We start from the raw sequence: 15,747 nt of genomic DNA, 5'->3' as shown, positions 1-15,747 counted from the left end.
TATAAGAATTCCACAGTTATTACCAGACTAGGAGGCACTGCTGTGAAAGATAATTTACTGTTTTAAAACATTAATTTAAAATAAAGGTTATAAAAGAAATAAAATAGAATTCCACAGCAACTTAGAAAAGAGATGCTACTCACCTAAAGATGCATCATGGGAGACTTGTATCTTAGAGAGAGAAGGTAGCTTCTGACAAGTATGGATGGTGTTTAGACTTGCAGGCAGTGGGAGGAGGCTTTAGGCAAGAAACAAGAGGTATGCAAGCCTACACAAAAACAAAGATGAGTAAGGGCCAAGGGCATATAGGTCCCCTGGAGCTACACAAAGTAGGTTGAAATGGTGTGATCATTAAGTTTGTAAAATAACATACACTGTTTTTGCTGCATACCTTCTCTTAGGGATTTGTTCCCTGTCCAAAAAAGTACAGTGTCTATTTACCCAGTCATCATATAGAAAGTGCTTAAATTTGAGGATAGGATGTTTAATGACTAAACCAGAGATTTGTGATCAGTAAAGAGAAAACAGGCTGTTCTTTTCAAAGCAATGTTTATATTGTCATTCATTCTTAGGGACTATCCTTGAATTCCTCCTTTTTTTTTCCTCCTAAGTCCTGACCTCTCTTAGCCTTGGGATGAGGGCAAAGATTTACTGGGAAGGGACAGGAGGAAATTTTCTGATTGATGTTCATGTTGTATACCATAATAGCAGATTAGTTTACAAGGTTCCCAGTGGAACCAGGCCTTACATTTCTCCAATCTTTTGCTTGATTTCTCTGCCTTGCCTTTAGAATTGGTGTTCAGTTCTAAACATTTTCTAATTTCCCTTCTGACTTTTTCTTTGACCCATGGAGTATTTAAGTGTGTTGTTTCATTCCCAAGTATTTGACAACTTCCTAAATATCTTTTTAATGATTTTTAGTTTGATTTCATTGCAGTTAAGAGGGCATGCTCTGTGTGATTCCAATCCTTTTAAACTTGCTGAGGTTTGGTTTATGGCCCCACATATGATCTATCTTGGTGAATGTTCCATATATGCATGTGAAGAGAACATGTATTCAGTTGTTGTTGAGTATAATGATATAAACAGTATCCATTAGATCAAGGTAGTTGACAATGTTGTTTGGATCTTTAATGTCCTCATTTTTTAAGTTCTATTAATTAATGAGGGAGAGATGTTAAAATCTCCCACTGTAATTGTGGATTTGCCTACTTCTCCTTGTAGTTCTGTCAGTTTGGGCTTCACATAGTTTGAAGCTCTGCTGTTATATAGATACATCTAATATTGTCTTCTTCATGACTTATTTATCATTATGAAGAGCCCCCTCTTTAATTCTGATAATCTTAAAATCTCTGTAAATATTCTTTGTCTTGACATTTACTTTATCTGACACTAAATAGCTTTTTCTTTCTTTTTAGTTTTTTTTCTTTTTATAGCATTTCAGTAAGAAAATTAAAATATAGAGTAAAATTGAATGGAAAACATATACCATCAATATTTTATTATACTTGATTTATCCCTCATCTATCCATCTATCCATCCTTCTATCAATTCACCCTACTCTTGATGCACTGCAAAGTAAACTTACAATGGGAACACTTACTCCTAAATATTATAGCATATTATCATTAAACTTCACTGTTTGTTTGCAGGATATTCTTTTATATAAAATTTGCATACAGTAAAATTCACAGATTTTTGAATGTACATTTGCAACAATGTACATTAGTTTTCACAAATGCATACTACTGTGTAATCCAATCCTCTATTAAGGAATATAACATGAACATCACCTCGAAAATTCCCTTCTGCCTCCTGCCGGTAAATCTTTGCCCCTACCCCAAAGTGAACCACCATTATGGTTTTTTCCATCATAGATTAATTTCTGTCTGCTCTAGAACTTCATATATAAGAAATATTGTAAAGTATAGCCTTTTGAGTCTTGCTTCTCTCATTTAGTACAGTTCTTTTTAGAGTCATCCACACTTTTTATATATCAGTAGATTGTTGCTTTTTATTGTTGAGTATTTATTTCACTGTATGGATGTATTATAGTTCATTTACCAGTCCTTGTGTCAATGGATACCTGGGATAGTTCCATTTTTTTACTATTATGAATAAAGTTGCTGTAAACATTCTTTATTAATTTTGTGCACATAGATGTTTTTATTTTTCTTGGAAAACTGTCTTGTTTTTGACCATGGTAAAACTTTACTACTCTAGGGCCCACGTGGACCACCTGGATCTCCTGGAGATTCAGGATCCATAGGACCACCAGGATTACAAGTAAGACCAACTTAAATCTCGTATGTGATCACAATATTGGCATGACTGTTTTCTTTACCTTGCTACAGATTAAATGTAAGCCTATGTAATCTAGGCCGTCTTAGTAGAGAAGGGTAACTTCCCTTCCTGGAGGATTAATATGAAACATGGTCTTGCTAGGAGCTATTGGTTATCTTTATTTGTCAGAGTCTTTCTTACCATCCAATCTATAACTCCAAAGCCTCCTAGTTCAGCTCAACTCAAAGTATAGCCCAGGGATGGCAGAAACATGGCATATCTTCTGCTATCTTCTGCTCCCTTACCCAAGACAGACATTGCTAATCAATCATACCACCACCACTTCTGTCACATACCCTGAACACAAAGCTTCAAAATTCTTCTCAGCATTGAATGTTGGATGGCTCTACCCACCTACCTATTTTTCTGGTATCAAATATGTGTATCACTGGTATATGTGCAGTACATCACATCCCTTTGCTTGTGACTCTGGCTTACTTTCACCAAGTCATCATTTAAAATTTTTGAACCTGTGGGCCTGGGGTTGTAGCTCAGTGGTAGAGCACTTGCCTAGCACATGAGAGGCACTGGGTTTGATCCTCAGCACCACATAAAAAGACAAATAAACAAAATAAAGGTATTGTGTCCATCTACAACTAAAAAAATATATATATATATATATTTAATTTTGGATCTGTTGGGAAGAATGATACATGAAGTCTTCATTACCTTAGCATGAATTTGGTTACCAGGTCAATTTGAGAGTTTTCGCAGGAGATTAAAGAAACGATGAGAGAAGGAGCTAGAATCTGCTATAACAAGGCCAGTCTTCACCAAGCCAGGAAGAGGACTTATCCCCAGTGACTTCCAACATGCCCATATCTTTGAAAATTAACAGGTGCTAACTCTTTTCTTGTAATCTAGGGTCCTCCAGGCCCCCCTGGTTTCCCTGGTCCTGATGTAAGTATACATTGTCTTATGGCATTTTATCTCCCGTTACTTAGTACTCTGGTTTCTCCAGAGAGATACTAGTTTGGTTAAGTTTACTTTCTGGTAAGAGAAAAATAATACTGCATTTCAATTTAAGTTCCTGGAACTTGTTTGTAATTGATTTTGTTTTTCTTCCCTGTACCCCTGTGCCCCAGGGAAATATGGGGTTAGGTTTCCAAGGAGAGAAAGGAGTCAAGGTAAACAGATTTTGGAAAATACAATCTGCATTACACATGCTCCAAGAAATGTCTCTAATTTCTTGAAGCATGTGCCTGCTTGTGAAAGAGAATTGGTTCTTTTTTATGTGATAATAATCTTTATAATTTATTTCTTATTTGTTCTTTTTAGTTATACATGACAGTAGAATGTATTTTGACATATTACACATACATGGAGTTTAACTTCCCATTCTTGCAGTTGTACATCATGTGGAGTTACAGTGGTCATGTATTCATATATGAATATAGGAAAGTTATGTCCAATTCATTCTACTGTCTTTTCCATTCTCATTCCCTCTCCCTTCCCCCAACCATCCACATATCAGAGAGAATATTTGGGGTTTGGGGTTTGGCTTATTTCACTTAGCATGATAGTCTCCAGTTCCATAGGGGATTGGTTCTTCACCTTAAGAAATGGGCATTTCCTTATCCACATAGATTTCCCCGATGGGATCCCTTGAGGGCTGCATGTACACATGTGACACATCAGCTTTTGTGGTTCTTTATCTTTCAAAATACTGTCATCTCCCTGCTTCTTACCTGTCTTAACAAACATACCCTCCTGAAATATTTCTTCGCTTCCCTCCACCTGGTTTGCCCTGTGGTTTTGTATATTCCATCACCTTCTTTCCTTTTCTCTGCTTCCTCCCTTCCCTTAATACTTCCTGCTCCTCCTTCTCCTCTTTTTTCTCTTCTCTCTCTCTCTATCCCGGTCTATCTCGTCTGTCTCTTTCTTAACCTCTCTTTCACAATTCTGTTTTATTTCTCTCCTTCCCTCATTTCCTTCTGTATAAACTGCATGGTGATTTGGGAATCTCTAACGAGGCTGGGAACTTGCGCTCCACCTCTTCCTGCCTGGCTCTTGTGGATAGCACTGCTTTGTGAAAGAGCAACTGTTGCCTCTAATGTCCCAATAAACACTTCACTGCCTCTGATTGCGTTCTTGGCAAAGATTTGTACCATTTAGAATTGATCATTGTTGCCAAGAGGTAGCTGTTCACCTTGCTGAAACCCCTTTGTGGCTGTCTTCTAAAAACCCTTTTGTGCATGACCATGGCAACCATGAATCCATGGGTTTCTTTTATCTATCTTGCTTCTTCCCTCTGCAGTGCTGGTACAAAATTCATTTGGTCAGGCTTATAATTCTCAATCCCTTGGCAATGAGAGTTTTGTTTCCTCATAAATGCAAGGATGAACCAACCACAGTAATGGACAGTTTATTTTTTAATTACATCCAGAGGATAGACTCACCCTCTGGATAAATAGTCTGTGTGGTTTAGCCTTTGTTTAATGTTCCCTTTGATTTTACAGGGGGATGTTGGCCTCCCTGGCCCCGCAGGACCACCACCATCTACTGGGGAACTAGAATTCATGGGATTCCCCAAAGGGAAGAAAGGATCCAAGGTATTAAACACTTAGAACAGAAAAAAAAATAATAATCCCTTTCTTATTAATACCAGAATTCATCTGTAATATGAGAGTATTCTAAAAAAATAAAAGGTTTTAGGTAATGGACCTTTGTTTGGGACTAAGAGTAAAGCCTTCTTTCTTTTGTACCTTGTGAAAAGCTTTCTAAAGAACCTGAGTCTGTTTTTCAATGTGTAGGTAACAAGAATTAAACATTTGGGTTTTTACCTTCTAACTCCCAAACATCTCAACACTTAGGTTGTCCCCAAAGCACTGTAACAGAACACATACCATAGAAATGGTTCATTTTGAGTTATCTTTTTTAATTTGTTCTTTTTAGATGTACATGACAGTAGAATGTGTTTTGGTATATTATATATACATGGAGTATAACTTATTCTAATTAGGATCCCATTTGAGTTATCTTTTTGAAGACGTTATTTGACCTCAAAATTTGACATTACAATAGGATATACTGTCACCAGCTAGTAGCAGATGTCCTGATTCACCTGATCTAAACTACCAAAACCAACCCTGTAAACTTGTTTAACTGAGATATTTCATAATCTATATTTTTGCATAGGTGAATATATACTATGTACATGGTTGGATTTGAATGGCTTTGTTCTGTTAAGGTGTGCAGATAACCTTTCATTAACCTGAATTCCCTTCCTTCCTAGGGTTCCTTTGAGTTTTATCATATTTTTCCCTTGGCTAAAGGGCCCAAGCTGGCAAACATGATTTGTCTCACACTTTTAATATTGCCTTTATAGAAGCAACAGCTCCAGGCCCCTCCAAGTTTACAGGAAATAATCATTGATTTAGGAAACTCTGGGAGCATATAAAAGGTTGTCTGCTTCCCTGATCACCTGCACACCTTAGGGAGCCCTTCTATGGTACCTATAGATAAATTAGCAAATAAGGGAAAGACAGAAGAAAACACTATGTGTGCCTATGCAAGTTGCCACTGTTATTCTAGTCCCAAATCAGTAACTTCTTTGTAGCCTATAGTTTGTTACAGGAAATCACACTGAACAGTTTCTTCCACAAGAAAAAAATAGTCATTCTTTCTGTCTTCTAAACAAACAATGCATTTGAGATTCTGTTTTAGACAGTCATGGGTCTTGATCTTTGTACATGGCAAAGGGCTCCCTAAACAAGATATCTTGATACAGCTGCCAATCAGGCAACATGGGGATATACACCACTATCTGATTCTCCAGTCCTAATATCCATAAGTTCCTCACTCCCCAGCCCAAATTCTTTGAGAAAACCATCCTTCTTTGTGTTTGCTGCTCCCTGATGCTACTTACTAGCCTTTGGCATATTTTCCAGGGTGAACCAGGGCCTCCAGGCTTCCCAGGCATGAGCGGCCCTCCAGGGTTCCTGGTAAGTCTTCCTACTTGGTCAACATATATTAAAGGGATTGATTGGACAAAACCTTTAGCACTAGGAGGCTAACAGAAAGACCTCTTCTCATGGTGGTTGAAGAGAATGCTACCAGTACCACTATAATAAGGCATTTAAGGAAATTTTCTTGATTCTTGAATTCATGAGGACATTAATGTGATTCTCCATGAATCTGTATATTTTAGAGGTTATCAGCTCAAGCTCTAGCATTAGAACAGAATTGGGCTTGACTTTTGGGTTCATCAGTTTCTAGATTTTTAAAATTTCCTTAACTTTTCTGAGTCTTAGTTCCCTAACCTACAAAAAAAGTGATAGAGTGGGTCTAAGAATTAAATGAGATAATATGCAATAAAAAGGCTTTGTGCATACTGGTAACTTATAAAATGTTTAGTAAATGGTAAGTCTTCTTAGTATTACTATCTCTACTTATGTATCTGCCTTTCTAGCTTAGATTCTTTTACTCAGCAAATACTTTGTGGGGGCTCCTTTATGGCAGGCATTCTACTGAACTCAGGGGCTGTTTTAGTCAACTATTTTGTTTTTGTGACCAAAAGACATGAGAAGAACAAGATTACAGAAGGAAGAGTTTATTTGGGACTCATGGTTTCCAAGTTCTCGGTATATAAACAGCCAACTCCATTGTTCTGGGCCCAAGGTGAGGCAGAACATTACAGTGGAAGGGCATGGAGGAGGGGAGAAACTCAGGCCATGTCTATCAAGAAGCAGAGAGAGAGAAAGAGAGAGTACTCTATTCAACAAGGACAAAATATAAACCCTGAAGGCATGCCCATAGTAACCTGCGTGTTCCAGCCACAATGTACCTGATTACAGTTGCCATCCAGTTAATCCTTTCCAGTAAGGCTGTCACAACTCAATCATTTCATCTGTAAACTCTCTTATGTTGTCTAATATGTTAGCTTTGGGGGGACAACTCATATCTAAACCATAAAAGAGGTTATAACAGTCATTAAGTAAATGTCTCTTTCCTTGTGATCATATTCTAATGGGAGTGACAGAGAATATGGGAAATAAACATGAGTTAAATCCATACTAAATACAGGAGTCGGTAGTGTAGCTCAGTAGTAAAGTGCTTGCCTAACATGTACAAGGCCCTGGATTCTATCCCTAGCACCACACACAAAAAGAAGAAAGTTCATATATCATCATATAAAAGATGGAAAAAGGGTAAAGTGATAGAATATGGGTGGGGAATAGAGTGGACCACTTGGGACAGAGTCCCCACAAGGGTCTCTCTCAGGAACTGATAGGTGGACAGAGACCTGTATATTATGAGACAGCAAGTCAGGAAAGGACCAGGGAGTTTCAAATCAAGAGAACCATTAAGTACCAAGACCTTGAAGTTGGATAAAGTTCATCACTTTGGAGGAACTTCAAGGTGAGTGGGCAGGACAAAGTAAGCAAGGACAAGAAACAGGGAAGCAGGAGCCAGATCATGGCCATCTTTGCAGGTCCAATGTAGTTTTTAAGTTTAATGGGAAGCCATTGGAAGTATCTGACTTGTATTTTTTAAAGATCACTCTGACTGGGTGGGAGAGAGGATAGGGGATAGAAGAGCAAACATAGGCTATTGCAGAAGGCCAGGTAAACAATTATGGTGGTGGCTTGGACTCTGGTGGTAGCAATGGAAGTGGAAGAATTGGATGAATTCAAAATGTAAACATGTTACATTTTTTATTATGGAACATTTGAAACATACACAAAAACAGAGGGAATGCCATAATGACCCCTACAGGTACTCATCACCTGGATTCAACAATTAGCAAAACACGGCAAATCTGAAGCAAATATCATTTCATCATAAATACCACAGTATTTCTAAAACTGAGTTAAAACATAGTGACAATATCATCATCACTAATTAATGATCAGTAATTACTTGATATCAGCTAATAAAACAAAAATTCAAATTTATTATAAATATGTATATATATAATTACAGTTGCCTTGTTGGAATGAGAAAACAAATAAAACTGATATATTATATTTGGTTTATCTATCTCAAATCATAAGATGTTTTGAAGAAGCTGACAAGATTTTCATGGATTTGAGGTAGAGAATAAGAGGAAAATTAATTAATGAATCAAAGGTGACAAGTCCTGCCCCTGTTTGCTATCACAATGGGGATAGATGGCTCCAGTCCTTCCCTACAGTATTTTGAAACACTTTGTCTCTCTCTGGATGGCCAGAAAGCAAAACAAGGGAGCCAGTGACACAGGTTGCTTCCATGAGGATTCCTATTACTCTGTAGAAACAAATGAGCATAGAGAATCATTTGTTCAGTGTCCTTGATTTTAATCAGCTGTGCAGCTAATGAATCAGAAAGCAACAGAAACCTGCTGTCAGATACAAACACCTAGTCCTTACGCCCAGCTCCAGCTTTGGTACTTTGGCAAGTTGCTGAACCTCTGTCTGTATATTTGTAATACGGCTGTGGTCATATTTACTCTTTTGGGGTCCTGGTCACAATGTATGTGAAGTTTCTTTACAAAATACAAAGCTGTGCTGTCCAATAATATAACCAGTGGCCACATATGATTACTGAGGTCCTGAAATATGACTGATCTGAAATGAGACGTAATGTACATGTAAAATACACATCGGATCTTAAAACTTTTGTATGAAAAACATAGCCTAAAATATCTCTGAAACAAGTTTTACTTCAATGTGAAAATGATAATATTTACTGTATATTTAGGTAAATAAGATACATTGTGAAACGAATCTCTATTTTACTTTTTAATGTGGATACTAGAAAATTGAAAATATAATAGCTCATATTATATTTCTGTTGAAGAGCTCTTTGCAAGTAGGTTTGGGCCTTTTTAAAATTGGTATTTTAGTTGTAGATAGGCACACAATATCTTTATTTTATTTGTCTTTTTATGTGGTGCTGAGTATCGAACCCAGTGCCTCATGTGTGCAAGGCAATCGCTCTACCACTGAGCTACAGCCCCAGCCCTTGCACATTTCTTTGTAGAGCATTTCACGTAGATTCTGACTAGCCATCTTGCACCCTGTGAGGTAAGCAAGGTAAGAAAAGCCTGGGATAAGCCTGGCTTATGCCTCATACTGACAAGGAAACCATGGCTTGAACAGATGAAGATTCTTGTCCAGATTTGCAAAGCTAGTTATTAGCAGAGTTGAGATTGACATTCATTTTTTTATTGATTTAAAAAAACTTACAGCGGAATGCATTACAATTCTTATTACACATATATACCACAATTTTTCATACCTCTGTTTGTATATAAAGTATGTTGACACCCAATTCATGTCTTCATATATGTACTTTGGATAATGATGTCTATCACATTCGAATTCTAGCCAGTTTAGGGTTTTTTTTCCCCATACCATACTGCCCCCTACTGTCCAGTTTGTTCTATTCACCGAGGTGGTGGTGTTTTGTCTCTAAATCACATAGAAAGGATTTTATGATCTCTGGTGCTATAGGATTCACTGGTTCACTGTCATGCCTTTTCTTCAGTTGGAGCTCAGAGGATTTCTTCTGTTGCAATTTCAATCTTTTCCCTTTTGTCCTATAAAATAAAAAGAAACTGACTGACCACAATGTGCAGTAATAAATTGCAACACCATTTCAAGCTCAGTATTTCTGGTGAGGGCTGAAAAGTGAGGGTATTTCACAGTGAGGGCTGAAAAGTGGAAACGGCCAGTTGCAAAGAAATCAAAGCTGGAAAATACCTCCTTTTACATAGAACATCATAATTTCATAGGGTGGAAACAGAAATCAGAGTTCTGAGCCCATTTCAGCACAGATTCAATGTTACTGTGGCCAAATCATGTAACTGCTTTGTTTCTAATATCTCTATCTGCTTAATGGGAACGTTCCTAAGTACCTTTGGCAGAAAAGCTATGAGGAGAAAGGTGGTAACATTTGGGGCATTCTGGGCTTTTCAGGGGAAACACACTTCTCAAATCCAAAGTCCTCTCATCAGCTTTCAGTTATCTATGCTCACTGAAAAACAAGGCGTTGCTGAGGATGCAAATCTCTAGGGAATCTAAGATGTTCCCTTTAGCCATTTGTTTCCTTTCCATCTGAGCCCAAATTTTTGCAGGAGACAAGGTACCCAATCTAACAGATTTAGACCTCCTTTTCTTTAGCTTGCCCCCACCTCCAGTGACCAAATAGCCCTGATTTTTCTGGCTCAGTTCTAGCTTCCTATACCCCATCCCCAGCAGCACACTCACACTTGTAGGGTACAGTTCCTCCTATGGAGGTTATCAGAGAGAATTGTATACCCATGTGCCCTCTGTCCAAGGGGCCAGCAACCAGAAGGCAAACTGGAAGAGGTGAGGGGAGGCAGAAGAGAAGAAACTGTCACATCCTGAAGTAACTATTGAGTGGATCTGAGGTAACTAATGGATAGGTGGGCTTTTCTTTCAATTGAGTCTCCCTGGAACTTAAAATCATCAGGAGCCCAGGGTGCAGGAGAGCAGGAAAGAGTTAAGCTAGTGCTCTAGTGAGGCTCTCCAGGTCATGGGGGAGTAGGAGTGTGGGAGCAGCCATTGCAGGACCACTTTCAACAAGAGCTGGCTGTGATGGGCCAGGTCCCGGGACAACTTGCTAGAATAGCTTATTCAGCAGGGTCCCTGTACAGTGCCTCCCTGTGCTGGGAGACAAGCTGAGACTACAGCAGTGTCTTGCCAAGCCATTTATCTTTTAATGGCTCAATTCCACATGCACACATTTCTTTATTTTTTTCCTTTTTACATTTTTCATGTATTTATTTTTGTTCACATTGTAACACTAGTTCTTAGACTCTCTTTGAGAAAGCAAGAATCTTGAGGCTTTCTCTGCTTTCTAAAGAAGGAGTACAAAGTCCCCTTATATTTATAACTGAGCAAGATAAGTGGGGGGCATGAGATAGTTCTGGGCATTCTATTCTTCACTGCTTGCCCCTTCTCTTGGTCATTATTCCATTCAATTCAACAACTTTTTAAACCAATTTAAAACAAGTTTATTCATTAACCAAGCCTTCAATTCAGCAATCATTTACTGGACTACCTTGTATGTGTTCAGGCAGCAGTAACAGCGCCTTGGAGGGAAACAGAAGAGAGTGTGACAGAGGCCTTCTGCTTACAAAACTTTCATACATAGCCAATCTTAGTGCTTTAAGATTTGAGGGCAACACTGGCTATCACAGCTTTCCTGGTCAGGTCAGGGAAGACCGCTTGAAGTGTTCAAACTCAGAGGCCCATAGACACATTCCACCAGGTGGCAGCATACGGTGGTTTCCAATTTGAAATGTTAAAAAAAAAAAAAAAAAACATTTCAAACACTTCAAACGAGTTTGCATTCAGTTTGACCTACAGTCCTTTAGAATTAGAAAATCTATTCAGCATAAGGGCTGAGCTGTTTGACACACAACTGTAGATGTAGAAAAGAGAAAAGGCAAGTAGGAAGCAAAACCTGCTTTGAATTGGACCCTTCACAGCCACATACCCTCCCCACAATAATAAAAACCAACAACAATAACAACAGGCAACCCACATTAAGGAAAAAAACAAAATCCTAAGCCTAGAAAGCCATGGGGGTATTCAGCCAGCCTTCAGTGCCCATGGGAATGCACTGAGTATGTAAGAGTAAGAAAAAGCTACAAATGGGATTGGACCCGTGCCCTCACCCCAGCTGAGCCAGGTCATATTAAGTGGACAATAGGAGACGTGCCACTACAACATGTAGCATCTTTTCACAAGTTTCCATTTGAGAAAGCTTCATTGCCTCCTTTACTTTCATGATAGGCCCAAGTGCTATTTGCCAAAATCTATGCTCCAAAATAGGCAATTTCAAACAATGATAACAAAATGGTCCCACTTAAGTTTTCCATTAAAACAAAATGGTCCCACTTAAGTTTTCCATTAAAGACTTTATTCAGTTTGGTAATGAACTCTTCTGTATCTTGGGGGACCAGATGTTTACCTGATACCCACAGGGTAGGAAGCTCTCTCACATTCAGTATGCTTCTTTGAGTCCTTGTTTTTTTCCTAGAGAATCCCCAATTCATACCCATGGCTACTCACCCTCACCTCCTGTGAGCAGGGCAAGAAGGACTGGAGTCTATCTTAACAGTTCCATTTGCAACACTCCTAGGACCTGGCAAGAACCCTACATTCCCAGTATGGAGCTGCAGAGTTCTGGGTAGAAAAAAATCCTTCCTACAGAAAAGGGTGTTGCAGTCATCATGTCTCCAAAGGGGAAAATTCTTCCCTCTAGTATCAACCTACAGACCCCCAAGGATTTGCACCGTCTTCTGTGGGTCAAAGAGTCCATTTCCTAGATGGTAGAAGACAACTGATTCTCATGGAAAGGACCCAGAAATGAACGACAGGAGACCTGACTTTTTCGTTGATTCTTAACCTTTCTCTGTGTTAGTTTCCTGTTCCCTAGAATCAAAGAGATTAGGTATTTTATTATTCCTGTGCTGTTAGCTCATGGTGTTATAAATACATGTAATAGTGTTTTGGGGGAAAGACATTACTTCTAGAATCAAAAAGGAATGCTGAAGGAATAGTCTAAATTATGTTCAGGCCCTATGTGCTTTTCAGGCATTGGCAAGAGACTCAGCAAAATGATTAGCCTCCCTAGTGGAACAGTGGAGCTGATTTGAAATTACCTCCTTCTTTTGAATGGAGCTTGGAGACCTAAGAGAAGAAGAATATCATAACCTGTGGTTTCTTTTTACCTCTAGGAACTTGGATCTATTGGTGAAAAGGGAGAAAAGGGAATCCCTGGTTTGCCAGGACCTAGGGTATGAACCTGGAATGTTGCTTTCCCCGGTTTGTCAAGTCACCTGATGCATTTTCTTTAATGTCTGGTCCTTTATTTTATGTACTCGATAGCCACCTAAGTTTCTCTTGTTTCTCTCCCTCAGCCCCCTGATAGGTTCCTTCTCTCTACTTGGCCCTATTCCCTTGACTGAGTGTCTCTCTAGAATAAGGAATGATATACTCCCTACTCTAGGTGGCTGCTCAGCCTATTTACTATCCTTGCCCTCATGTAAATTATCTTCTGAGCTAAAGAAGATATTTGTGTTGTCTTTCTTTCATTCCATTCTCTCCCAGTAGAATGTAGGTGGGAGGTAGCACAAGGATGTAAGAAAGAGGAACAAGTGCAATCTTTATAGGACAGAAATAAGCTTGGGTAATTATAGAATGTAGTAAGCTTGGAGTCAATAGTTGACAATAATAATGTCACTTTGAATGGAAAAATAACTATCAGCCTATCTGATCCTAGCTTAAGGCACTTAGATCTTCAACTATAAGCAGTTGGCTAGCCTTAGTTAAATTAGTAACATTATAAAGAGAACTGTGTTTTAAGTTTGTCCACGCAGTTTTTAGGAGTTCTTTTGAGTATTTCACAATATTCACTCATTACCCTGCCATGTCTTTCTCTATCTTTCTGTCTCTGTTGTCTTAAAAACACATAATCACCAACAAAGTATGTATTTGAGGTGGAAGACAAGAGGCTGTCCCATAATCTATTATAAAATCCTCTGACTTGGAACTAATGCAAACTAAGTATAATACCACCCAGCCCTTCTACCAAATTCCACCTACTACTTAAAATGTTTCCATTTATTTAGCTTTTAAAAATGCTCCATTTACAAATGCTATTCAGCCTGATGGATTAGTGCTTAGAAAGAAGTCATTAAGTCAGGTCTAGGAACATTCTCTTACCTGATTTTAGGAGCCACTAAATCCTGAACTCAGTTGGAGAGCTTTATTATGTAAGTCTAGCAACTTTTTCCAGTGTGGGCCAATAATCTTTCTAAGGTGTGGCTATTCTCTTTACAGGGTCCTATTGGTTTAGAAGGAGTCCCAGGCCCTCCAGGGACACAGGTATTTTGGTTAATATCAGTAAAGCATTTGTGTACAAAATTCTAATCAAAAGGCCCCCTTGCTTTTCTTAACATGGCCAAATGGAGACATTGCTTAGAATGCAAATTGTCCACTTAACCTTAACAATGTAATCTTAGCCAATCTCTTTTGTTTTCACCTAAGAGCATGGATAGGTATCCAATGTCACATTTGGTGCCTTGTCACATCATCATATGGTAACACATCTTTGGCATCATATTGGGGACTAGCATGGCTAGCCTGCTTGTAGCCATAGCCTTGTGACCTTTGTACTTCCTAATATGCAAGTAGACTGTCTAGTGCCATATTGCCTTCTCTTCTTCCAGAGTCAGTTAGAAGCCACACATACCCTGAATGCCAGCCAAAATTCCTGTGCAATTTGCCCTGGCCTAATTCAAACACCAGTTCCATTTATACACTTATTCTTTAAACTTAGTGATAACTATGTTTCTGTCACAGGGCATGATGGGGCCCCCAGGTTTTCCTGGGCTGAATGGATTTCCAGGAATTAAGGTAATGTGGTTGGGAAGTGAAAATTTAGGGTTCAGGAGGTGGAAAGGTGAAGAATTACTATAAATGCCTACATATTAAATGAAGTGTTTTTAATACTGATGTTTTAGACAGTATATTTTTCCTCCAGAAATACATACAACATACTTTGAGCACACCAAGCTGATGAGCATTCCTCAGATACTACCAACTTTTAGGTTTTATTATTATTTTTAAATTCTCTACAGACTTGTATCCCTTGTTGCCTGCACCTGGGGCTGACAGTGCCTACTACCTATCTTGGGTATTCCACTATAACTTATTCTGGTGCCTGGGTCCCTCTTTTGGGAGAGTTAGGACTCCTTTGACTTTCTCTACCTGACATCACCCACTAACAAAGCTAGTGACAGTATTACAGTCCCAAGCCTGCCGAGAGTAGAAAACATTTTTAAATTCTGCTCCCTCCTTAGCACCTCTTGGGTATGTCCATGTTGTCTATGCCTGTGATGTATTTCCCAGGCCCAGAAGCAGAATGACCTTAAGTAGTATTGCAAAATAAAATTGGGATTCCTTGTCCTTGACAGGTTTGCTATCGAGTGCCAGGCCTCTGGCCTGCCTTGTGTCACCTTTGACTTAAATTTATTGTCCTTTGAAATTAACTCTGGACTAGTTGGCCCTTGAAATCAAGGGTCTGAGAAGGAGGAACATTTCATTTTCCTAGGTACTGGCTATGAGAACACATAGATCTTGTGTGATGAGGTCAGAGAAATATTTGTGTTTAATGTATTTAATCTTTGCAGGGTGAAAAGGGTGGCATTGGCCTGCCAGGCCCAGACATCGATGAAGGTGGTGCTGTGATCTCAGGTGCAACTCTTCATTGATTTGACGGGAGAAGAAGAGACTGGACATTAAATTCTACATCCCCCATAATTAATAAACGATACTTTGTCAGCCACTGGATTGCTGACCCTACTAAGGGCCCTTCGTGGGTCCTGAACTTGGGGAATGGAGCTGATTCCAGTCTCTTGGGCAGAGAAGACAAGCTCAGCCTCCC

At 38.9% G+C, this 15,747-nt stretch overlaps 1 protein-coding gene across 1 annotated transcript in view; it reads left to right on the top strand.

Moving 5' to 3' along the window:
• The window catches only part of Col4a6 (collagen type IV alpha 6 chain), a 73,751-nt gene that overhangs the window by 19,861 nt on the left and 38,143 nt on the right, over nucleotides 1-15,747 (top strand). The window contains exons 7-15 of the mRNA XM_071606082.1: nucleotides 2,224-2,286; nucleotides 3,208-3,243; nucleotides 3,429-3,470; nucleotides 4,803-4,895; nucleotides 6,234-6,287; nucleotides 13,037-13,096; nucleotides 14,142-14,186; nucleotides 14,664-14,717; nucleotides 15,494-15,557. Of these exons, the coding sequence (XP_071462183.1) occupies nucleotides 2,224-2,286; nucleotides 3,208-3,243; nucleotides 3,429-3,470; nucleotides 4,803-4,895; nucleotides 6,234-6,287; nucleotides 13,037-13,096; nucleotides 14,142-14,186; nucleotides 14,664-14,717; nucleotides 15,494-15,557 (511 nt within the window). The remainder of the gene's footprint in view (nucleotides 1-2,223; nucleotides 2,287-3,207; nucleotides 3,244-3,428; nucleotides 3,471-4,802; nucleotides 4,896-6,233; nucleotides 6,288-13,036; nucleotides 13,097-14,141; nucleotides 14,187-14,663; nucleotides 14,718-15,493; nucleotides 15,558-15,747) is intronic.

The sequence above is a fragment of the Marmota flaviventris genome, chromosome X, assembly GCF_047511675.1.
Source record: "Marmota flaviventris isolate mMarFla1 chromosome X, mMarFla1.hap1, whole genome shotgun sequence".
NCBI lineage: Eukaryota > Metazoa > Chordata > Mammalia > Rodentia > Sciuridae > Marmota > Marmota flaviventris.
Note: the sequence above shows the minus strand (reverse complement) of the source record. Positions and strands in the feature narration are given on the sequence as shown.